Here is a 27,162-nt window from a genome sequence, read left to right as displayed (position 1 = left end):
TAATTGTGGACCATTATTTTATACAAAAGGATTTTTAAGGGTTATATTTTAATGAGAGTGTTTTTAAGGTTTCTTTTAATTTATTTTTAATTTTTTTTAGTTTTAATATTTACTTATTAATTAAAATTAAATATTTTTAAAATAAATTATCAAAAATTAAAAATAATTTTATGTCACAATATGATTTTAAATAAAAAATATAATTTATATGTATAAGAATATTTATTTCTACAAATTTTAAATATAATTTATTATAAAATTTAGTTGTATATAATAAAAATTTAAGTTGTGAAATTCACATATTAAAATATATTCTTTTAATTGTACTTTCTTGATTTTAAATAGATCATATCTCAATTATATTAGTCTTTTAAACCCTATTTGTCTTTTTGACTTAAGATTGAAGGATTGTATATTCTCTTGGTTTTGAACTTACTCATACATTATATATTATGTTTAATGCCTTTTTTACACACTCTCTCTAATTGGTTAAATATAAAATTTTGTGAGTCACACACTTTATTTATTGACTATCTTTTTTAATTTTACAGCTTTTAATAAATTATTGTTAGGGTCTCTCGAAGAAGTTCTCTCAGAATTCACTCAAAAAAGAATCAAAAAGGGTGCTCGCCATAAGCAGAGAGCAGGGGGGACCATAGGAATATGCATATTCGATGGAAAATCAAAATTTAGAAAATAGAAACGTTACTAAGAGATTTCTTGAGCAGTTTTTTGGGTAGTTACACCAAGGTGGTTACTAAACTAAGCTAGCAAGTCGAAGAAATAAAATCACGTGGGTTGAAGGTTACGAGAAGTTACGTTTAAGCCACGTAATGGGCGTAGTGAACAGTGGTTACACACCCACGATGGACCCATGCAAAATTAACCGCTCTCGACTGACTCTATAAATATGAAAAGCATATTACTTCACAAGGGTCGGAAAAATCATACTTGCACTCTCAAGCACTCATCGCCTGTGCATATGCTCTCGTGCATGGAATTGCTGGGTATGACAACTTCTTGGCCACATTTTCTTTCTTTTCCTAGGATTAGTGTAGTTTCGTTTAAATTTCATAGTTATTAGTTCGTTTAATGCTGATATTGTAACCTGATCATTATGCGAAGTGGACAATGATTCGTATTGCCAATATATATATTGTTCATTCTGTTTATTTGAGTGTTTACATACATGATAATTATTGCTTTATAATCATTAATGAAAATCTAGAAACAAGCGCTTATTAGTCACTGTTGCGTCTATCTCTGTTCTTAAGAAAATTTAATTATAAATACCTAAATTGAAACCATTGCATGCTAGTTCAAATAAAAAGAACTCAAAAACGAATTCCACTACAAGCAATTATACTTAATAAAAATGTGTTAAAAGGAATGTATTAGTAACACTCATCTTATATTTATTTCTATGATAATTTTGTGAGTTTGAACTTTAAGATAGAAACTCTAATTTAAATAATCATCGACTAGCTCAAACTATGAAAAAAGACTTACCTTTGAATGGTTAATCATAACAAGAGTGTCTTCTGACAATTTCCGGACTAAAAATTCACTTTTGAATGCTCTTGTAGTTGTGGTGAGATTATTTATAGACAATTTCTTGTAACTAGAACACTAATAAAAAAAATAATTATTGAATTTTTATAAAATATAAATAAATGTCATAAATATGAATATAGAAAAAGATAGACTTATTTATTATTATTATTATTATTATTTTATATATATAAGATTTATACTCTTTAGTGGAAAGAAGAAGAAAAGAAAAGGACTTTGATGACCTACGTTGGAGGTTGAAGGAGAAAGGCGGATAGGAAATGGTTCGTATCTCCTAGTCTAGCTTGGTTCTTGTCAAGATGCTCTCTTTGTTGAAAATACTATAACCAGTCCCATCCTATTTACTTTAGCCACGGGGTGCAGTGTTTTGCAAGCAAAAGCAACCTTTCTTTTCCCCTTTTCTCTTACAAAAAGAAACCTACATGTCCCAAAGGAGAATCACAACAAGGCATTAGATTCATAAACAAACCCACACTAGCTTTTCCCACAAATCATTTCTATTTATTTAATCATAGCACGGTCTTTTACGCGGCCCATCAGAGGCCCAAAGCTTCCAATGAGGCCTCAACAAGCCCAACAGAAGCATGAAAACCGAGTCCGAGCAAGTTCGCGCGAACTCAAGAGTGAAGACGCAAGCAGAGAAAGAAAGATGCAGAATCAGCGGGAGGAAGAAGAGCAAAACAATGATGCAAACAAGAAGAAGAGTTCGGTGGTCATAAGAATACCTTCTTATCAAGAAGTCGTTGAAAGTTCGCAGGCCAAATCCACTCCATCTTCTCTCTTCGTTCCCTCCCAAACATTCTCCCAAGCTTTCGCGTTCGTCAAATCCTCCGAGTTCTACGCTCCTCCTCCTCCTCCACCTTCAAGGTACACACGCCTGTCATTTCTGCATCTCAAATGTTCTTACCATCACCGTTATTCTTCTTTTCGCTTCGCGTTAATTGATTTGATTTTGATCAGGGAAACTAGTCAATCCGACGCTCCATCTTCAACGTCGACATCATCTCCTGCTGCTGCAGCTTCATCAACGTTACCGTCCTCTCACCACACTCAAAGTCGCAATTCAATTCTCGTCAGCCACAGACAGGTCCAATCCATATAATTTTTATTTTTCATGTGTTGTTAGTGAATATTTTGAAGTTGTCAATCAATTAGAAATCATGTGAGTATAAAAGTGAAAATAATGACTATATATGACAATCACTATGGTTTCATGGCATTCTAGTTAAATGCTTATGTTCATTTTTGTCCTGCATGACTTTGGAAATAAGTTTGTTAAGGTTTTTCTATTAGTGTCTCTAAGTGAATTTTCTTTTCCGTTTTGCAGAAGGGAAATCCCTTGCTTAAACACATTAGGAATGTTAGATGGGCGTTTGCTGATATTGTTTGTGACTACTTGCTTGGCCAAAGCTCCTGTGCTCTCTATCTCAGGTTACTTTCGTCTCTGCTTATTTTTTGCTATTGTTGTTTACACTTGTTTGTTTCTCTGGTGAATTTAGAGGTACTGCTACACTAGCTGTTGTGGAGTTTGTTCGTTGCAGTCATTTGTGCTTTCTATTATAAATTCCATTAGTTAAAATTTGGCTGGAAAAAAAAACATTGTTGAAAATGCATATCAAATCGTCAATCAACAATGGAACTCCTGCTGCGTGCTCTGTCAATATTACAGTGCCGTGTGTGTAGAATAATTACACGTTATCTCTCATCACTGGAAAAAAAATTCATATCACATGGCTCAATTTAGGGTATAATTATGTTTTCTGGTTATCATCATGCATGTGGAACTGCTCATTTTTCTAGATTCCTTGTTACCCGTGTGTGGTTGGGTACTTGGATATCTCACAAGTTATTGTTCTGCTAGTTGGTTTAAATGAAGTTATATTTATGCATCAACTTGACTTAGGTGGATGGTTTAATGCAGTCTTCGCTATCATCTTCTGCATCCGGATTACTTGTATTATAGAATAAGGGAGTTGCAGAAGAATTTCAAGCTTCGTGTGGTTTTATGCCATGTTGATGTGGTCAGGCACTTATCCAAACTTCTACAGCATCTATTTAAGTTTGTTTTCCAATGATCTATCTAGAAATGTATAATTCAATTATATCTGTTATATTGTCTACACAAAGTACGTGACATTTCTCCGATGCTTTCTTATTGATCGCAGGAAGATGTAAAAAAGCCTCTGCTTGAAGTTACAAAAACAGCTTTGCTTCATGACTGTACGCTCCTATGTGGATGGAGGTGCAATTGATTTTACTTTTAACTACTTGTGAATTATGCATATTGAAGATATTATATTTATTCTCAACACTTAGGAGCATCAGCGTGCTGCTATTCTCTGCTAGACTGCTACACTCTAGTGAATGGCTTATTAAACTCAGATTAGAAAATATCATGTGGCATTTGTGGTTGCAACATGATGAAGAATGTTAATGTGACTTTCTATTTTGCAACTGTTTTTCTTATGTGACTCGGTTATAGAATATATATTTTGAAAGGTGAAAAGCTTATTTTAGTTTCTCTCGGAACTTTTGATTTGTCAGAATTTATACCATTTAAAGGAGCTTGAGATTAATGTAGCATGCATTTGAATTTCAATATCTGAAGTAGCATCTCACAAGATTCGTCTTACCTGTCTAATTGGTATTATATAATTTCATTCTACTGTTATAAAGCCTGGAGGAATGTGGGCGTTACTTGGAGACCATTAAAGTCTATGAAAACAAGCCTGCAGACATTATTCAAGGCCAAATGGATACAGATTATCTATCACGTGTATGAAAATTTTCTTCTTTTTTTATTTAGAAGTTACTATGGTTTTTTAATACTTTCAAAAGGAAAACATTAAGGATACAATTTGTAAATTGGTTAAATTTTAAGCATGGCTATCAATTGTGCTGAAGCTATTGTACTTTCAACTGTAGCTAACACATGCCCTTACAACAGTTCGGCATGTTAACAAGACTGATGTCGTCACCCTTGGTACCACATTTGGGGTATGTATGTTGTTTTTAGTACACGAGCAGAGACACACATATTGATTGGTTTTATTTGCGAAAGTATTTTCATCGAGCTGTATCCTTGTATTTTCAGTCTCTTTCTAACATTATTGGTGCATCTATGGAAGATCTAGCTCGTTGTCCTGGTATAGGAGAGCGCAAGGTATATTACTAATGATGAAAATGTGATGGGACAATGATTTGCTCTTATTTTTTTGTAGTACTGGTTGCATGATGTTGGCCCACAGCCCACCATGAAATATTAACCAAAAAAATATGAATATTTTGTACTCCATGATAACAGGTCAAGCGCTTGTTTGACACTTTTCATGAACCCTTCAAGCGTGTGGAATCCAGCCGGCAAGCCATACCAGAGACCTCTGTCCTGAACAAGCCAGCTAGTCCGGTCTCATCGATCAGGAACGATGCTGAATCTTCCTCCTTGATTGAAGACAAGCAGGAGGATATAGAAGATGTGAGCAAACGTAGGAAGATAGAACCTGAAGTTACTGTAAAATCTGCCCTTTCTGCAGCTTTTGCCAAATATTCTGATAGAGTTGGAAAGAAGAAAAGCACTTCACAAGTGGAGGAAAAAGGAGAATCAATTGTTTGCAAAGAATCAGAAGCTGAAACATAAAATGTGTCTATGCATGTGTAAAGGGGAAACATCTGTAACAAATGAAGAGGCAGTTAGTTGTAATATGATAGCTGTTAAGTAGTTAGGAGGTTTTTAATCAAATGGGAACGACGAGTAAAGAGGGTTAAGGGGCAGAGTCATAAGGGTAGAAAAAACTTGGTTGTTCAGATAAGTTGGGAGGGGGAGTTGGAACTCTTGAATATCCTGATTTGAGAGATATTCTCATCTTTGTACATTTTGCCTACATCGTTTTCTTGATTCTGAATCCACATTGGGATTTTTTGTTAACTGTTTCTCTCAGTTCTAGCCTATTTTTCTGAACCATTATCTATCAACTTCTCTTCTAGAAGCTATCTCTGCCATTCTTTTTTTATTGCTTTTGGATCTTGCTCTGCTTCCGCATATATTTTAGGGTAGCGTTGGGAGTTTTACAGGTTTAGAAGGGTACATGTGCTATCTTTCCGCAAGGGATAAAGGAGGTTTCAATTTTACTGCAGGTTACAATAATAATATACAAAACTACATAACGTTTAGTTGGCAAAAGAATATATCAAGTATTGAGTTATAAACCCACTTAGGAACTAATGATCCTAGGCATTTTCTGCTCATGTCTTGGATATTGCATTTTCCCTCACTATCAAGATGGCGCTGGAAAAGTGATTTGTTCATTTAATCAAGAATGAAGATATATCCACCAGATTGTTATAAAGGACTTCTAGTTCTCCAAGTCTCTGCGTTACGAATAGTCATATACACTACGTAATAATGTCCCATCATTTAGAGTTTTGGCTCTTCCTTTGTTGTTCGGGTTGGTAACATTAATTTATCTCGTTTCTGGTGGACGGTTTCAATCATTTTGCTGATCTTTTTATCATGAAATCCATTGATATGACAAGCAGGGTTTCCTGTCGTGCTTACATGCCTTTTGGGGAATCCGTTGCATTCAGCCAGACCAAGTCATATAAGTCCAAACAGGTCAGCATTATTCCTTTCTCACGTCTGTATGTTAGTATTTCTCCTTTTAGTAAAAGTGAATCAGCTTTTAATATACAGTTGTCCTATTGCAACTTATGCTAGTGCCTAAAGTTGAGCTCTTTTCCATTTGCCAAATAGAAAGAAGCTATAGTATAAATCGATCTCGTTGCAAGTGCCTAAGTGGGGATGCAGCTCAATATTTAAGGTCGTTTTCCGTTGGCCAAAATTGTTTCTGTCTGATCTTAAGTATCACCCAGTTTGTTTTCACACGTGAGTTACTGGATGTAAGAATTTACTGGAAACGAAACTCTCTTGAATGGATATTAAGTTTCATCTTATTACAGAAGAAATGTTATGTTCATATTAGTGACATTATTATTAGAAATATCATATTTCTCTTATTTTGTACCATGTTTCTTATATAGCAAGTTTGTCATAACAGAGCCAATCTAAAAAATATAGACATTAAAATGAAATAAAAAATCTAGAACTAAATGTGTCCATGACTGAATGCAAATGATTTTATCCTCATTGTCTTAGTGTTTTACATTTTCTTCCTCCTCTCTTCTCCGCTGTTGAAGGTAGTAGGGATGATGGAATTCCACTGATCTAAGTTGCCAATTCGATGGTACCCCATCAAGTGTGATATTGCACTTGTTTTTTGGGCCCTAACGTTTGTCCAAGTACTATTTTAGGAATAGTATTTTATTTCTACTCCGCTTCTGCTCTTCTCAAACAGAACGTAGACGTAATCCACACCTAATGACTTGGACTTGGCGTTTGTTTCTGAAATCGTAGGGAGCTAGATGAACTAAGAGAGGTTTGGTTCCTAACAAGTGGTATCAGTGATTGTACAACATCTGTCATGAGCGGCCTGTAATCAGCTTCTGGCTGTATGCACATTGCTGCAATGGCAGCTATCTGTAAATTCCATTGTAGCAGAAATCAAATGTTACTCAACGGGAAAAATATTATTAGTCCAAGACATCAAGTGATAGTGATGAGAATGAGAGAACAATGATTAAAAGAAACCAAGTTTAACCTGAATTAAATCCTTCTTTGAATACTGTCCGCGTAGAGCTGGGTCAACCATTTCAATCACCTTTTCTCTGTTTGTCAACCTTGGAAGAGCCTGATGATTAACAAATATCATATGTTACACAATAAAATATGACACTCGGTACTACAAGCTCAGTTCCTAGAACTCGTAATCAGAAATGGTTAAGTTACAGCTTAGCTTCCTCACTATCGATCTTATTCTTTTAAAAATTTACAGAGTGCTATTTACTAACCCAAGAGACAAGGACGTGTTCTCCTGGGGCCCGCTTGATATCAACTGGCACACGTCCGGTTAGCAGTTCTAGAAGAACCACACCATAGCTGTAAACATCTGACTTTGTAGTTAGCTTACCCGTGGCATACCTACAGCATGCCCAAATTCAAGGGATAAATTAAATTTACGCTATAAGTTATGAAGCAAATAATAAAATATAATATATCATGAATTGTCTGTAATATGAGATTTATATGTGCCATAAATCATAAAATAAAAAATTTACAGCCTGCATGATAGGGACTTGACTGTGACCATGTGCATGGCTCTGTTTTCTAACATTGCATGTTATGTACTGGGGAGTGGGTGCAGACTGAAGATAAGGCAGGGGGTGTTTCCAAATGACATATGAAATGGGGTACTCGTATTACTCACTCTGGTGCCAGATATCCAGTGGTCCCCAACACACGGGTGGAAACCTGACCGTTCCTCTTCTCTGATCCCATCTTAGCCAATCCAAAATCAGACACCTTGGCACGAAAATTTTGATCCAGTAGAACGTTGTAACTCTTGAAGTCTCTATGGATCACAGGTGAGACTCCATATTCATGTAGGAATTCCAGCGCCCTGGCACAATCAAGGGCTATCCTCATCCGGGTCCACCAATCCAACGGTTGAGTTTGATCGTTGGAAGAGTGAAGATGGTGGTGGAGTGTACCATTGGGCATGTATTCAAAAATCAATAACCTGTGGTGTTGGTCAGCACAATAGCCAAGTAACTCCACCAAATAAGGAGAGTGCAAGCGACTTAGGAGATCGACCTGCAATAAATGTCATTTAGTCTTCACACCCATGTGCTGGATTTGAATAAAGCTCATAATATGAGTTGGCAAGTGGGATGGGCTGATTGAAAGATAAAGAGGGGTTTGCCTTCCTATTTACATGGTCCCAATTTGGTTGCAAAACGCCAGAGGTTTTTTTAAAATAATGGTTGACAGAAAATGTCTTACTCTCTGTATTTTAATGAACTAGGAATAAGTTCCACTGTATCAAAATTTTGATTCAATAGTAGTGTACAATTCAAAAGTGACTTAAATCTTGATCACTTAATTTTTTTAGTTCTGTAAAGGATTTTTTAATCTTTAACATTCTTTCAAAAAAAAAAAAACTTCTTGGCTAGAAGATGCTGAAAAGTTAAAAATTTAAGGCGTTAGACCTAGAAAAGTCGAGAATAACTTATATCCCCAATAAATATTATTGCTATGGATCAAATGTCATTTCATGATGGCCTAAACTGCAACAGGAGCCGGAAAGTTTAAAAGGTTGTCACGTGATAGGTTGTAAAATTCCTTTCACATTAACATAAACTGTCCTTTACGGCTTATAAATTTTGTTTGACAACCAATAGAAGTTTCAACTTAACAAAAGACAAAAATAACTCTCTGAACAAACTGGTCTAACACAATGAAAGGAGAGAGATAAAACAAGTAACAACAAGAAATAATTAGAATTTTGCGTACCAAAAACCAGAGGATGTATGAAATCATTAAATGAAGCGCATTGACTCACCTCTATTCTGAAGGCACGCTCCCCTTGCTTACCCTCACTTCGAAGCAACTTAATTGCTGCCAAAGTGCCATCCCTTAAAACTCCTCTATACATCAAGCCATGCCCTCCATTACTACCCATCACATTTGCTTCGTTGAATCCATCTGTGGCAATTTCTAACTCCCTATAGGTGAAGACTTGGACTCCTCGAAATTTAGGTGCTGGGGTCCTGCTCAAATTTCCCCCATGAAGACACCCACTCTTTACATCTACAATTAATGTCACCAAGCATTTATGGATTAGCTTCACATCTATATTTGAATTAATGATATACTTGTGTAACAAATTCATGTGATCATGTGCTGCCTGGAAAAATTAAACAGTTATATTCATAGCTGGAAATCAAGTCTTAAGTTTGCATATAGTAATGATATCTGCTTCTATAATTAGCATACTGTTGACAAATTGCAATTAATTGATAACATGTGCCACTAGTTACCTTACCTGGGCTAGAATTCAACGTTGTTGAAGTAATGAGCCTGCTGCTTGTGTCATGAAGCTCTCTGCTGTCTTCTTTGCAAGTTCCATTCTTAGTGGAAGACTTTTGGCGACGGATCAAGAATAAGACAACAAAAATGATAAATAGGACCGTGACTAAGGTGACCAATGCGATGGTTATGAGAATGGCTTTGGAGGGGAAATGACCATGACTACTATGGTTATGTTTTTGTGAATGAAAGTGATGCTGTGTGTAAGAAGAATGGTGCTTAGTTGGTGGCCCGGCAGGTACAGTGGTTGTAGTATTAACATCCATGATTGACATAGAGAGAAAAAGAGAGAGAGAGAGAGAGAGAAATAAAATGGTTTGTGTTCGAGGTGAGAAAGAAGTTTGGGATGAGAAGTAAGAGAGGGTGGGTTTTGTTTATAGTAATAAAGAAAACAATGAGGGGTGCAACTTTGGAGGCTCCTTTCCTAGGAGGGCAGGTCTCTCTCTCGTGAATATTTAATCAAGTGGTTTTGGTGTACTTCATTCGTCTCTTCTTATGTTATTTTCTAACGAATTGTCTCTTTCTTTGTATAAGAAAATCTTGGAACCTTTTGCACAATCTTTCGCTCATAATAATTCCCTAATTATAGATTATCTACAACATTCTGCTTTGCTGAAACAAGAATGTATTTGTAGCTTGTCTTTTTCTGGAATTCTTCTTTTGAAAAACAAAACAAATAAGATAATTATGCTTTTGCCAGGCTGATCAGTCAATTTATATCCACTGTTGCTGCAGGAAATGGTCAACCAGTGAAGAGGGTGAGTTAGCTGATCACTGTGCCTTCTAACAAATTGCATTTCCACCACTCACTGCCAACAACTCAATATTGCAGAATTTCATGCTTTCTGCAATTCCAGTATGCATAATTCTATGGTTTGTTTCATTTGGCTATGAAGGCTAGCTAGGTGAAGAAGGGGACAAAAAAAACAAACAAACTTTCTTTTAGATACTGCATTTAGCTAATCTAATTGAGAAACTGAAATAAGCCATGTTACCTGATTAGTCTTTGCCCTTGCTTGTTTCTATTTTCAGCATATTTTAATTGGATTGCACTGATATTAACATCTCCTTGAAGAAAAATGAGACATGACAGTGACACTGATAGTTTTCACATGAATGAATCAGAACCGAGAAATATAAAATTTGGCATTCATGAAGGTTAAATTATAAATTTATCTTTTTAATTCCTATGTAAAAAAAAAATGATTTTGACATGAAAAACATTTAAAAATTGATTCCTACAGCTTACCAACATTATCGGTGTGTTTGATTATCCGTACAAGGAATGACATATGTAACATTCGAGCCAGTGTACCCAGCTTTTGCGTCCCTTTCCCAAATTTGATGCGAAAATCTTCAATTACGTGTATTTTCGATGGGTATCCATACATGCACTATATGTGTTAGATTTTTAGTGTTTAACAATATTTTTTTGTTTTAATTCTCACCTACATTTGACTAATGCAAATATAATTTCAGAGAAATGATAGGAACTAATTTATATATATTTTCTTATATTGACATCATAATGTAATTTGTTTATGCAGAAGTTAGAAGAAAAAAATATAAAGTGTATGAACAAAATTTTTAGTCCAATATAATATTAGATGATATAGGACCTGGTTTTATGCAAAACATATTTGTACCATTCTAAGTCTCCCCCAACGTACTTTTTGTTTGAATTTGTGAAAATTGAAGATAAGGAAATAAAGGAAAGGAAAATAAGATGAAAATAGTAAATTATTTGTTTAGGAAAAGAAATATGTATGATGGATGATATTATTTTCTTAGATGCTAGGAGAAAGTGGGGGAGGAGAATGTATTTATATATATATATTTTGTTTTAGTTTGTTTAAAATTTGAATACGTTTTATTACATAATAAATAATAAATAACGTATTTATTTTTTAATTAGAACATTTTTAATATATTTTTTTCTTCTTCCGTTTTTACTCATCTATATGATCAGAAAGATTTTTTTTTATCCATTCAAATAACACCTCTTTGTTAATAAGTTTTATTTTTATCTTTCTCGTTTCTTTGTTGCCTCTTATTTTTCCTTTTATTTCTCTCTTGGTTTGAACCAAGTCTGCGAGTAAAATGGCTAGGTTATGTTTAAGTTAAAATTTTGAAATATATATATATATATAAATGATAGCAATTCTGTTCAAGTCAAGTAAAAATAATGACCAATAAAACTCACTTCCCAAATATTTAACAAAATTATATACTAAAAATTTAACTTGAAACTACTGTTTAAGTTAAAACATTATGCAACGATTTGAGTGTTGCTGGTGAAGTTAAGGTTGAGGGTTTTAAATTTTAAGTATTTGGTTATAATTTCCTAAAAAAAAAGTATTTGGATATAGCAATATTTTGTTTTTAGGGAGGGGAGTTACATGCTAACTTCCTTTTGTTTTGCTTGATGTTTGAGCAAAACAAAAAAAAAAAATTATTTCATTTTAATTGTGATTTTATAATATTAATAACATATTAAATATTTTTTATGATATCTTTATTATTTATTGTGAAGTGAGAAAATATAAAATATAAACGAGAGAAATACTAATTAACATAAAAGATATAGTATAATTTTTATAAAATCTAAAATACTAATTAGATTGCTCAACACCTATGTAAAAAAAAAAAAAAATTTAAACATCAAACAAAATAGAAAATGGGTGTTGATGGACTCCTTCCACCAAGGAGTTGATCATGGACGTCCAAGGTGGGAAGAATCTCCTTTCTAAGGCCAAGATGATGGCTTTAGGGGCTGGACTTTCCTTCAAGGGTGGAGAAATAAAGGAAGGTGGGCGTGTAAGGTGATGGTTGGGCGAATAGGAGAAAAGGGAGGAGGAAGGTGTCTAGGTGGTTCTAGGTTGGCTCACTTCACCAAGTGGAGATGAAGGTCACTCAATAAACCCTAAACTCACTCATGGGAAGAGATAGGAGGGGTAGGCCGTGTAGACCTAGTGACTAAGGAGAGGATTTGAGGCACAAAAGGCTCACTCAAATTCATATATTCCAAAGTATTTACAAGGTGTGGGGTGTTGGATATTTATAGGAGGGGAGACATCTAGGGTTGCATTTGGAGTAGGCAAATGCATTCCAAATGAAATGCAAATGAACCCTAGATGCAACTTGGTGGTCAAGGATGGAATCTTTGGATTTAGATTGGCTATATCTAGGTGCATGATAAGACCATGCAACCTTTGCCCTCCACTTGGGCCTAAGCCTTTCTAACACAAAAAATAGACCCAAAAACACCAAAAACATGCGTCACCCTCTAAATAACACCCTAGCCCAAAATTAAAAACCCTAATCATCTAGAGCACCCCATAATACAAGGGTAAAATAGGAAATACAAGGGAAAATAAATTTTAAGTCCTAAACACCCCAAAATACAAGGGTAAAATTGGAAAATAAAATAAACTTTATACTAATGAGGCTTAGGAGAGAACTAATACTCTATGATCATGAGGAGAGTGTCTCTTGGTGTGTGAACACCCTCCTCTTCAACTCTCCTAGCCATGGACCTAGTGATGGAGCCCACATGTGTCTTCAAGGATGGTCTTCCATCAGGTGTGTTAAAATGAGGTAGTTAGTTATGAGAAAATAGTTATTTAAGTCCCCAAAATTGATGAGCGTTGTAATGTTAAATAAGTTACTAAACTTAATTACACATTTTTTATTATATAATTTTAGACTAATGTGATTGTTAGTTTGGATTTTAGAAACTTATATGACATTTTCATAGTACAAAGGACTAATATAATATTTCAAATTCAAGCAACAAAATGAATATTTATTCACGTAACATCCTCTATCTCAAAATTATTTATTATTAAAATGTCGTGGAATACTTATTTAAAAATGACATGTTTTGAAACCTTTTTATGAATATAATTTATCACATATACAAACACATAACATAATTGAATTGAAATTGTTTGCATTCTAAAGACAATAACAAAATGAAATAAAGCTAATGAAATTCAAAACATATGATTAAGGTTCCCAAGTTTTATCTCAATGTTACAACTATTAGAACAAAACCTTCCAAAAGTAAAACAATAAATATGTGGCATATGTCTCATCTAACACATGATCAACATCATTTATAAGAGTCTTGCTCACAAATGCAGATCCTCCCAAACACAAGTAAACACGAACAAACATTGGAGTAAGATACATCTTACTTTATACTCAAAGTATAACAAGCATTATGGGTCTAAACTTCAATCAATCTGAGAACCACCACTTGACTATCCTAATGTAATAATCGATCAGCTGCGGGTTGAAGAAAAAGCAACTTGGGTCTCATCGATTTCAGAAATTCGAACTTGAATCAGTTTGAAACCGACCACTGCTCAAGCCTAATCTCATATGCACGTGGAACAATTCAAAAACATTCTAAAAGTGAACTAGAAATAAATGCAACATGTATCACTCAATCTAGGACACAAGAATTTACCACACCCTCAACTAATAAGATATCTCTCACTAACTCTTTAAGATCTCCCAACTAATGTAATATGTCTCGACACATATAGGATCAACATCAACTTTTGGAATTTTCTCACTAAATGTATTCTCTTCCAAAGTCTATAATTAACAACCTTTTGTGAGTTGCACCAGTTAGGTTCAGTAAGCACTTTCTTAATACATTAAAACACAATTCATAATGTCCATGATGTATGATCAGACACAAATTCCTGTAGTTTTACAAATTCACACAGAGGCAACTACCTCTCTGGGACAAGTCCTCATTTATTCCCTCAACAAAAGACAAGCATGACATTCACATAATCTCAATCATAACCTTTTCACAATCATTATTTCAAGACCAACTCGGAATGCAGTATTATTCGAGCCATCATAAAACAAAATATGCATAACTAAGGGCTAGCATTAGCAATTCACTAGAGCTATTGTGCTTAACATGTTTTAAATATGCTTAATGCCATCAACATAAACAACAACAACAAAAAAACTCTAGAGTTCTTGCACGAAGCAAGCGTGAAAATCATGTTGGCTAAAATTTCTTTAAAGCTCATTTAATAATCTTTTATTTTCTTAAAACATTTTATTCAATTAAAATTTGATACTATTACTATTTATTTATAAACATTAGGGGTTATAATTGGTTACTACGTGTCGAGTTCCAAGAAGATGGCTGAGCCTGAGTGTCACGGAAGAGTGGCAATCATATGAGCCAAAATCACATGCCTTTCTGTCTTCCAAAAAGCTAACTCGTCAAAACACCACAACAGGAAACATTCTCTTTCAAACTTTAAAACATTGCTAATGCTAATGTTCAATGTTGATTTTTTTTTAAATAAAATAAAAATATATAATGTTGCTACTAAGGCAAGGCAAGCAATTATCCAATTGGGTATTTCTCACCTACCACTTTACTTTGCATAACTAATCATAACATTACCCTTATCTTCGATCAGCTACACACAATAACGTCAATAAAATAAATAGCAACACTTGTATAAATATATATATATATATATATATATATATATATATATATATATATATATATATATATACCCACCTTCCATGGTAAGAAACTAAAAGTTGTTAAGGGAATTCAATATTTACTATTTACCATTTACCATTTAGGGAGTAATATATAGCGTTCCTCCAATGGTACGCAAGTGGAACATTTGGTATAACTACTCTAGCATCAACATCTTTGGTACTTTTTTTATCCCCTCAATATTCTGAATTGACACTGATTTATTTAAAGTTGTGATTTTTTTAATGAATATAATTAATGTAATGTTTTAAAATTGATAATAAAAAATTAATTTATACTTGTGGAGTATGACTTTCATTACTAATTTAATAATAATTATGTTTACATCGATATTAATATAATAAAAATAATAATACATAAAATAATATTAAAAGATATAATATTATAGTTTTATAATACTAAAAAGGTTGTTGGTTATTGATGTTTAAAGTTTATACAAAAATTCAAATTATAAATATTAGTATAATAGTTAAATCTAAGTTTCAACAATACAATCAACATTTATTAACAAGTTTATATTTAGAATAGAAAAGAAAATTACAAATAGTTGATGATTAATTTATTTACAAAAAGAAAATAATTTTGTATTAATAATTTTTTGGTGACCCACTGTGAACCCGTTTTTGATAGTTTTGTTAACCAATTTTATCGATTTTATATATATATATTTAGAATGTTTCCGTAACTTATTTGAATTGATTACCTAAATATTGGCCCGTGAATTTACTAATTTCATCGTTCAGTTGGTCCAATTTTCAAAACACTAGTGAAGGGTAAAACTTCAATCCTACATAGTTATAAGGTATTTAAACGAGGTCTTGATTTGTAGATAATCCAGAAAATTTAATTCAAGGAGAAGATAAATTATTTTAGACTTATGAAAGAGGTTCCACTAAACTCTAAAAAGGCTTTTAAAATGTACAAGTCAATTTATACTAAAATTAAAATGTAGATGTACCCTTTTGCAATTTAAAAACAGTCTTATCCTTCAAATTCAATTATATCCTGATCAGGGTCGTCTGCGAAGAGGCTTTTTTTTGTTGAATGTTCTCTCTACATGTGTGTTTAACATCTTGGTAGTGTATTATTATGTGGTTGAGTTTGGGTGTTTAAGTTAACAAATATTTTGATGAAAAGTTTATTCTTCAAAACCTCCAAGTGTGATTCAATGAGTGTGCAGATAGAAGCCCATATCAGTGGATCCGTGATCTCTGTGGCCCAGTTGGACAACCACTCGGACCCATGTGGATGTAGTTTTTTTTTTTAGGGTTGTTTTGAACCTTGTTGTGGGACCAGGTGAACTGAATATAACTATGTTTCACTTTTTTACCAAAAAGAATAAAATTGGTTTCACTTTCAATTAACATTAAATGTGAATAAAAATATGAGCATTTGAAACTTTAATTTCAATATATTTTACTGATATTGACTAAATAAAATTAAGCATTCATTAAAAAAAAATTGCTTTTAAATTAGTAACTAATAATTAAAGACTAAGAAAAAAATATATTTGATGTAAAAGTTTATAAAATTATAAAACCTAGCTAGTACCTAAAAGTTGATCACTTTAAGGATGAAAATTCAAATTTATCATATAAGATTTCCCTTTGCCTTGGATGTCCACACTGTTTGAAGAGTCATGACGATGATGTTGATATCACATTCAAGATTCAACATTCAAGAATGCAAAGCAATATATGAGTTATATATATTTAGCAGTGAATTTGCTTTAAGGCTTAAGCTCTTCCAGGTTATTCATCAATAAAGCATTGAGGCAATTTTTGGTCACCTATATTATAGTGTAAGTGGACAAATATATCTCTTTGTTTTAATTAAATTATTAGTACATGTCTAAAAATTTTGTATTTTACACTATCTAATTTTATATATTGAACTTGCTGATAAATGTTTTTAACATTTATGTTTTATTTTTTGTGTATATATTAATGATTATATTGTTAATTTTTTTTTTTATAAAAAAAATACTCCACTAACATAAGTCTTAGATCTACATCTGACAATCTCCTATATTCATCAAGAAAACCAAGGAATGCTTGGCCACTGATGTAGCTTTGCATCACCATTGGAGAGTAAGGGAAGCAGAAAATGTTATGATTTTATCACGTGAGCTTGATAGTAAAATCTTCTTAAATTCATTGCCTTCAACAAGTTGGGAGCTTGTGATATTCGTCACTCATACCTATCTCTCTAAACACATGCAGCCTGCAACATTGAACCAATGATTTTGTTACCCAAGTTTGTTGTAAAGGAAAAGGACATGAAATATCATTGGCATGACAGCTAACACTCATGAATGGGAGAGTACATATAGGGCATGGAGAGACAAGATTGTAGATAGATAACCGTTTTATTAGTGAGGATTCATGCAAAAGAGACAAAATGTGCAGAACTGAGCATGATTGATGACAACAGAAGCTAATCAAACATGGTCTACAATGCTAGATAAAAGTATAAATTGCCAATGAATCTTCTCCTTCGACCTATAATAAATATTTGTTAATCAGTAGATCATAAGAATGAGAATTAGGTAAAAAAAAGTAGATAAAAGTATGAATTACCTAACTACTTAACAAAAATAATTAAGTTATTTATTCTATAAAATTAATGTTTCAAACGAGATAAGTTTACCTAGAGATTTAACTAATAGATTACATTCATAACCTATTTAATTAAACGGGATTAAGTTGAGTTGAATTTTTCAATCCTCAAATTTACATAGTCTAACTTGTATAACCTATCAACTTAATATATTAAATGACATGTTGAGCTATCAAATTATAACTCATTATGATGACCTATATTTTTCTTTAATTTTTATAAGATTGATGATAAGCAATGATATTAGTTTTATTTGACTCATTTATTTATTAAAATTTATTTGTGAATGTATTATATGTTTATTTTCTTATTGTTAATAATCATATTTGTAATTGTATTGTAAACTAATTTTAATATTGTTGATGAAATTATTTTATTGATTTTGATGGACTTATTAAGTAAATACTTAATTAAATATTTGATTCATTACTAATTTTATAATATTTTTTACTTACATTTGATCATAAAATTTTAAGGAAAATAAAATTTTAAAAATTGTAATCTTTTAATGAGTATACGGGTCAACTTAACTCAATCTAGAACTCACCACAATTTCACAGATTGGATTGTGTTGAGATTCTCAACACAATAAAAAATAAATTCAATCTAACTCAACCATTTTTTAGCGAATTGGATTGAATTGACTTGTTTGACACTCCTAAAATTAATTTTAAAAAGTTAGAATTTTAAAATTAAGCATGAAGTATTACGCACACATTATCCTTAATTATTTTAGAAATTACTACTTCTGATTGAAATCATTGATTTTTTAAAGTTAATATATACTTATATAATTTTTTTAATATTATTCATAAATTAGTAATATTCAATCTAAAATAGATTTATTTAATAATTATTATAGGACTATTTGTGAAAGAAAACATGGTTATTAAATAAAGATAGATGTAGAAAAAAAATAATGAGACTTGAAATTTATAAAATATCAATAATTTTGAAAAGAAAAAGGTTAAACATCAATAGTTTTAGACAAGAGAATGTATATATATTTTTAAAATAATTATGTTTTAATAAAATGAGATATTTAATAAATAATATTTTGTATGACAAGAGTTTATATTTATTTTAAAATATATTTTAGTTTAAATTGTATATTTTTTATTATATATTTTTTTTAATAAAAATCGAATTCGGTACCAAAAGCAACAATCTATGTATATTGTTCAATCAACAATAAGAGGCTATGTGATTAAAATTATAAAAACTAATTAACCATCAAGTGCGTACATCAACAAGGTATTGCAAAGAGAAAAAGAAAGGATGGTTTTCGAGCTAGAGTTTACTTTCCATAATTAAAATTCTATTTTAGATTAATAATATTAAATAAAATAATAAATTTAATTTTAAATAAGTTAAAAAATCTATTTTTAAATATGTGTATGAATCTTTTTTTTATTTTTAATTTTTGTGATAAAAAAATTTCTTCTATTATTATTAAATTTAAGATTTAAAATAAAAATTAATGTGAGAGGAACAATTCATGCACACTCATATACATGCACAAGTATAATAAAAAAAAGATAATCTTATAATTTTTTAAAAATATTTCCTATATGTTATTTAAAATATTCTAAACAAATAAACATAAAGATGAAGAAAAAGAGCAAATAAAGGTGCAACTGTTAGATTTTTTATTTCTTAATTTTCTATAAATAGAGATTATTTTGATTATTTTGTATTATAAAATTATTTATTTAATTAATTATAATGTTAATAATTTAATGTGTATATTATTTTTTTATTATATTATATAGATAAATATGTTATTTTTTCATACCTAATAAACTTTTTTATAAATCAAAGTTCAATTCTTTTAAATAAATAATTTTTTTAGAACTTAAACCTAACTTTGTTATTAAATAAGTTAAGTTAAACTAGATTTTAAATAAATTAAATTATAGAATCCTATTTAAAATTTAACTTATTTTCATCCTTGATAACATGTAATAACTATTAGAGGAATAAGATAATTCATTTAGACTTTTAATCTAATTTTTATGAATCTCTCAATAACAATAATTTAAAAAAAATTCTTATTATTTATTTTTGTTTCAATGAAATAATTTAACTTGAGTTCTTAATTTAGTTTATAGATTTCACATTTCATTATTTTTATTGAAGCAAAAATATTTTATTTGAATAAAAATCAGTTTTTCAGAGTACTTGTATAAAAACAGTTGGGTCATTCACGTCATCACATACGAATAATAAATTTATAAAATCTTATTCTTATATAGAAAAACATTAACGTTATTATTATTAGTATTTTTTTCTTCTCACGAATACATGTTTCTTTTGAATAATGAGAAGGTGAATACATATTTTTGTTCTTAAAATTTGCTTCTCTCAAAAAATATCAAAACAAGTTAATCCGATGATGAAAAATCACTTATATTGTCTAATGGTTCATCAAAACTTTCATGATTTAGTACCATTTAGTAATACGGTTGAACTTGAATCTTCCCCCAAATTGAAAGAGATCTTAAATGCAAATGCTGTAATTACAAGAAAAAGAAAGCAATTGACGTTTATGATAACCAATGCAAATGTAGGACTATTGGGGGTATAAAACTGCACAGATATAGGACTTTTGGGGGTGTAAAACTGCACGAGACTCCCTTGAATTAATAAGAGACAGGATCCTCCAATAACACCATAGAAGACAAATTAATGTGACAAAAATGTTAAGACAGATTTTAATGAATCTCGAGGATTGTTGTGTTGGAATTTGGGCATGGTTGAAGTAAGAACTCATACCTGGATTCGGAGAAATAATCCAAAATGTTTTGGTCCTTCCAATATTACAGAACTACACCCTTTCACTAATGTTTTCTAAGTCATATCTGACTCACTGTAATGTGTTTCCAACGTGTTATCCTCCTGTAGTATTGTGTCAATAGTAGCAAATCTCACCTGGCATAATCTTAAAATTTTGTGCAGTTATGTTTAGCGGATAATATTAACAAGACTTGAACAATTGAACTTGCATTATACTAGAGTTAATTTTGTTCTTTGAAACTCAGTGTATCAAGTATAATAAATAAAACTTTGAATAGTGCATATTAAAATCTAGTATGTATACTATTTATGAGTCGGAGAACAATATTCTTTTTCCTTTACCTTTTCCTTTTCTCTTTTTCTTTTTCTTCTTCTTTGTTGGCTGATGCTTTATGTTTTGACTTGTTAATCATTACAGAAGCCGCTCATTTTATTTATTTACTACTTCCAACCCCTTTGGCTGAGGAATAATTTAGTGGTTCATAAGAGTTTATTTTAGTTTGTTGTAATATTATACTATATAAATATGTTTCATTTCATTTCCGCTTCTATATATGTATAGTTTACATTACATTCTCTCCTCTCAATTGTCGAGAATTCAATCGGTCTATGATAACAATGTGTCTATCTTCTCAGACAAGATGGTCGTTCATCGGAATGGTCACTAAGATGAGAATAATATTTATTTTTTGATGCTGATGGTATTGGTAAGCGAGAAGGAGCGGTGGTGAATGTTATAGAGATGTTGATGCTTTATCTTTTAAAATTTTTTTAACTATTTATCAATCTTGGAATGATATTGTAGTTTAATCATGTTTTGAGTTGACACTGCAGTCATTTGATGTGGACTGTGTTGAGTTTGTGCTTGCATGTTATAAGTCTCATTAATTAGATGCTAGTTTAGGATAGGGACCACATTCCTGTGTAATTGTCCCTGATTTCTGATTATTTAAGTATGGTAGTAATTAATTGAAGACCTATCAGATATGTCTTGAACTGTCTTATAGATAATTCTAAGAGAGGTATGTTTCATTGTTTCTTATTTTGGTTTATGAGTAACTGCACGATGGCTGATGCCATGAATTAGCCTCTGAGGCTATGCTAGCCTTTGTCATTGACATGTTACTTGTTATACCAGTATTTTTACAGTGTCATTGAAATTTGAACATTATTTGTCGCCTGAAGTTACTTTCGAATTTAATAATGATAGTCAGATAGTATGTTTCAGAGCAAGAGAAAATTACACTAATGTCCCTTGAGATATAGTCAAATAAGTATATAAAAGATCCACCATTAAGAATATTAGTATAATTATCTTTTTTTTAAGTTATTTGAGTACTTGTGGTTAATTACAGAAACTTACTATATAATCAAATCGTTTTACTCTTACAAGAGATGAACATATGACAGGGGAGTGTGAGCAAGTAAATGTTGAAAAGGAAAATCACATTATAATGGAACATACAGCAGCAATACTTGTTCAGATATATACATGTAATTCATTCTTTTTTCTGTTAGTTTAGTTTTATATACATTGGAACTTCTTTTGGTTTTGGTCTTAACAAAGACAAATAGCACGCGTGATAGTGTGATGATATATAAAATGACCTTGATAATTGTATTAACTGAAGCAGGTGAAATGAATGAATAATTGTTAGTTTGGTATGTTACGACTTCAATTAAGTATGTACTTTAGTCAAAGTTAGCAAATCTGGAATTATCTCTACAGGCCATAGTACAGACTTTGCACGATTTTGCATCTACTTTGTTATCACCTTTTCAAAGTCCTAACTTTTAATAGCAGAATTAGTGAACACTTAATTACTTTGGATATAATCAAAATTTTCAACTCAATAGTTGTAATACTTATATTAGAACATGAAAGTTAATTTGGTATTTTGAAAATCGATTTTATTTAGTCTGTTAATTTTGAAATATTACATAAAATATATCTAGACAAATAGGAATTCCTTTGAATATTGTGACCAGCTAGTCTATTCATTGAGTTTTCTTACATTCCTACTACTTTTGCTTGTATTCAAATTCTTTTAAACTTCAACAGCATCCACCTGATTTATCAATCTTTCTTTTTTCTTGTCCATTTCTTGTTTATACTAGTCTATCTTTAGTACAAAATAAAAATACTTTGTGGTATGTATATACTCCTCCAAATTGCATCGAACGTGCACTCTGCAACAAAAGTTTAACAACATTGGCTAGTTGAATTTTTTCTTCATTGGTAGCAGAGGCATTTATAGATTTATTTATCCCACTTATTTTGTTGTTGAAGAAAAGTTGTATGGTAGTTGTGAGAGAATAGTAGTGATGTTGAAGCATAGAAGGAGGAGGAGAAGGATAATTTGATGCATCGTTGTTCGAGAAAGCAAGGTAAAGACATCAGTCAAAATGGTCTGTGAAGAAGCATTAATGTGGTAGGAGTAGTATTTTCTTTTCTTGGTAGCATGTTGCATCGTATCTTACATGAAGTAAACTGTGTGCCTGTGTGTCCCCCGCACAAGGTCCCAAAAGAATAAAAAGGCAGAACAAAAGTGGGAATATGGAATATCAGCCGCGACAAGCAAGTGTAAAACTACGGTATCTTTGGCATCTTAATATTGTTAAAGTTGAATTTGGATCCAACCCGGTCAGAATTTCGAATATTGAGGTAAATAAAGGTACCTAAAGCACAGTCCACACTCTGTGCTCTCCAATCTCAAAGTCTGAAAGTCTTAATTGGTGTCTTAAAGCAACTATCATATCCTATTCAAGGATTTCCACCTTGTGGGGATTGCTGCCTCTTGCTTCCATCAATTTTCATGTATTAACTATGCATAATCCTAATTTAGTCTTTAATTTTCTAACAAACTACTCACTTTATTAATCCACAAAACTAATAAATTAATTTTCATTTTGAACTATTTACTCTCTTACAAACAATTTTAACCTATTTTTTTTCTTTAAATTTAAACATTTTTGTTCAATAATTTTTTAGGACAAAAAATAATAATTAAATATGTACCAACTTGCACCATCATGTACATATGCACGAATTACTTCCTAATTTTTATATAAAAGTATATACAATCCGTCTTGAGATATAAAAACATGTATCAAATAACAACTTAGAAAATTTTTAAAAATTAGTTCTAAATAAAATTTCTTTTACATGTATACATAATTAGATCTTTACATATATGCATTTAAAAGAATATTTTTCTTAAATAAATTTACGTATTTCAAATAATTATTCATTGATTTTTGACTGAAAGATACTTTGAACAACAAAAGAAAAAATATAAATAAAATTGTATATTATTTTACCAAATATCAGTCTTTCTTATTATTAATTTCTATTGAGACTTAATTGATCATCATTATTGTAAAGTATTTTTCCTTAATCACGTTTTTAAGTACAGTATACTAAAACTATGACATTTAATATATATCATATGCTTAGAATAAATTAATAGTATAATTTGTTTTTGTTGTTTGTATTTGCATGCATGATGAAACTTTGTGACTTGAAATTTCACTGACCTTGACATCATGGTTAACTGGTGACACAATACAAAACTAGAATGTGGTGAGTTGAGGTTGAGCATGCGTACTATTAGTGTGTAATGGGTCGGGTCACGGGAGTGTGGATGGATCCATGATTAGGATATGGGTTCCAATTCCAGAGGCACACATGGTGTCAGTATGAAGGGCTTAGCAGGGCCAATAATTGAATTGAATTGAGCTTTGGTTTTTGGTCCTCCACTCCCAAGCAAGCACTTATGACTCTGAAGTGATTACCCAACAACTCCACTGTACCAACCCTGGTCTTTCTGTTTGGGGTCCCAATAACCCCTTTAATTTATCTGTCAAGTTCATAAACTAGTCCCTGCCTCCCTGAGGCACATGTCCCTCTATCAAACCTTCTGATAAGGACCTCTCTTCACTTCTCTTTGCCACCGCCCAACATCCGTCACTATCATTTTTTTAAGTGTTATGTCAAATCTTAACCACTAAATACTAATACAAAATCACCACTTATATTAATCAAATCCCCTACGTCTTACCAGTGCTCAAGTTGGGTCACGACTGTTACTTACACGATAATAATCCTTCATTTTTCAAAAGTTTCTTAATAGTGAGTTTGAACAAGCATGGTTCAAGTTGTACTTTATTTTGCCTTCAAGTGATACTATCTATTGAACTTTATGCATGTTGCGTGAATTATATTGCTACCAATTTCGGTTCTGAGTGACCAATTGATGTTTGTAAGTCAGATTTTAGGCTGTAATATTTTCGAACTTTGGTATTGTTAGTTACACATATGCTATCCTAGCTATCACCATTAGCCACCAACCAAACAAATATCTACCGTTGAACTCAAAGAAGAACCGACCTATAACATTTTAGGGGCAACTGTCCCACGAAGATATTTTTCTTTTTCTCCTCTTATTATTACATCTATGTGTCACTTTTTTAAAGGTGGGATATCTTGATTCCCATTATTAAATTATTGATCTCCTTGTTTTCTATTAGCCAGGCATAAAAGACTCAAGCCATAATAACAATAGTTACATAAAACCTTTATAACAGTATTTAAAATTGTTGTAAATTACTTCAATACATTGAATTATTGGACTGTGCCGTCTTGATTATAATTAAAGCATATCTTTAATAATTTTCATGTGTTTGATATTATTCTAAATGCATTGTATTGTTAGATTCTAAATACATATCAATCGAGGAGGTGAAACATCAATTTGATATCGAGTTTAACCGGGTCACTTTCTGGACAGAAAGGATTATTAGAAAGCAGCTTTAGACAGAAGCTTCAATCCAATGAATTATTTGGTTTCTATTGAAACATCTTATACTAAATTCTAGCCAATTATTTAAAAGTATTACAACATGTGATGGATCCCTTTCCTCTTTGTGGCTTAACTCTTGCTGGACCATTTAGCATATCTTGCAAGAACTTGAATCTTGAATCTTAAGGCAAGCCTCCCCCAATACACACAAACAAATATTCATTTTAGTTATAAAATATTACAATTACTTAAAGATTTCAATAAGAATATTTGTTACCTCTAATTTTAAATTTTAGTATGTTCTTGAATGTACCTCAGGGGGTTGGTATGATAAATGCCAAAACTCTCCAATTTGGCTGCACACGTTCGAGGTATCTACCACAGAGGAAAGTGTTAAGAATAACGTATCGGTAATGGATGAGGGATACCTCTAACGTTGTGTTGTGTGTCTTTCCCTCAATTGTTATTAATAGTGGTCATTCATTATAACTATCATGCATTTGTCCAATAGTTCTATATTTACGTTACTTGGGTCAGTCAGTCTGTAGACAAATAACAGGTATCTGGGGAATTCTAGTGATGAGTTAGCTGACATCCATGTATTTATTAGGTTGTTTTTATTTGTACGTATGATCAATAATGCAACAAAATTTTCAATTATTTGGGTCTCTTAAATATAATAAATCTAAAATCAAATAGCCTTTTATATAATTTTGAAAATAATAAAGATACTTTTTTAATTATAATATTGTACAAAGTATTTATAATAAAGACATATATATTATCTTTCTAACATAATTTATTTTATATTTAAGATCAAGATTTAAATATGAAGGATTTTGAATAAAAAAAGCATGTGACCACTTGTAGTAACCGGTCTTGGTTTCAAAATAGCAAAGATAGGGTGCAATATATTTTAACTTCAATCATGTGTTATTTATCATACGAGTAAAATCTATAACTTAAAGGAGAGTTTGAAAGTGTCCTTGTCAGTGGCAGCGCCCCTAATTAAGGGATCAATAGGCAAACGCTGAAGTGGATAGCTTTTGGAGAAGCGAATCTTCTATTCCTTTAATACAAGTTGGTCATAAGATGTTCAAACAATAGGAAGGAGTTGGCCATTAGCTATTAGGGCATGATAAGAAAACAAAGTACAGTTCATATAATATTATTGTACAGCACAACGAAAACGAAGATTGATTAGCATACACTAGTTGAATAGTCAAGTAGAAGCAAAAAATAATGGAAAGTGGCCGAAATTATATGAAACTAAACCAACCCCACATTCTACAAAAACAAGCATTTTGGTAAACTTTGGATTTTTTTGGGAAGGTGTTTCCCATTGTGTGGTGGGGTTGTTCTTTTGTAGATTACAGAAATCTTTTACGGCAGTTTTTAAAAATTTGAAAGGATAAAATAAAAGATGAGGTGGGGACAGCCATTTTGCACCAGGTTGGACTTTTAATGAAGACAAACAATGATTTTGGTTGCAAAAGCAGGGTCCAAACTCGCAGAAGATCATTGTTCAGTGTTCTCCTACTTTAAAAAAATTGTGCATTATTTTAGAGTGTAGTGATTGGCTCTATTATATGTCAGTGCCATCGGGATGGGTTTTGAGAGGTCCCTGTGTTCCTTACTTTTACACACAAACCCAAATCTCGTCTTTAAATTTCGGAATGACTATTTAACCTTGACTGACAACTCTTCTGCTCCTTGCTTTCTTGCTTCCTTTGTCAAACTCCAAACACATGTTCTCATTGCACAGTCTTATAACGGGACATTACTCCATCAACACTAGATATACGTTACAAAAAGTAATAATAATTTAATAATCATTACAG

General features: G+C 31.6%; 2 protein-coding genes across 2 annotated transcripts; one reads left to right on the top strand and one right to left on the bottom strand.

Moving 5' to 3' along the window:
- Positions 1-1,905: 1,905 nt before the first annotated feature.
- On the top strand, positions 1,906-5,497 carry ERCC1 (nucleotide repair protein). Its single transcript, XM_020349386.3, has 9 exons — positions 1,906-2,439; positions 2,533-2,659; positions 2,900-3,003; positions 3,494-3,593; positions 3,738-3,814; positions 4,249-4,348; positions 4,498-4,569; positions 4,667-4,735; positions 4,877-5,497. The coding sequence occupies exons 1-9, from the start codon at positions 2,129-2,131 to the stop codon at positions 5,207-5,209; spliced, it is 1,293 nt and encodes a 430-aa protein (XP_020204975.1). The 5' UTR covers positions 1,906-2,128; the 3' UTR covers positions 5,210-5,497.
- A 1,194-nt stretch (positions 5,498-6,691) lies between these two features.
- LOC109789714 (Protein kinase superfamily protein) lies at positions 6,692-10,526 on the bottom strand. The gene is made up of 6 exons (XM_020348749.3): positions 9,510-10,526; positions 9,027-9,274; positions 7,893-8,278; positions 7,477-7,606; positions 7,227-7,316; positions 6,692-7,105 (listed from the first exon to the last, which is right to left on the bottom strand). Exons 1-6 carry the CDS (start codon positions 9,826-9,828, stop codon positions 6,944-6,946), a joined length of 1,335 nt encoding a protein of 444 aa, XP_020204338.1. The 5' UTR covers positions 9,829-10,526; the 3' UTR covers positions 6,692-6,943.
- Between the last annotated feature and the right edge of the window lie 16,636 nt (positions 10,527-27,162).

This window comes from Cajanus cajan, chromosome 7 (genome assembly GCF_000230855.2).
Source record: "Cajanus cajan strain Asha chromosome 7, NIPB_CcT2T_4, whole genome shotgun sequence".
Classification (NCBI taxonomy): domain Eukaryota; kingdom Viridiplantae; phylum Streptophyta; class Magnoliopsida; order Fabales; family Fabaceae; genus Cajanus; species Cajanus cajan.
This window is presented reverse-complemented; position numbering and strand designations above follow the sequence as displayed.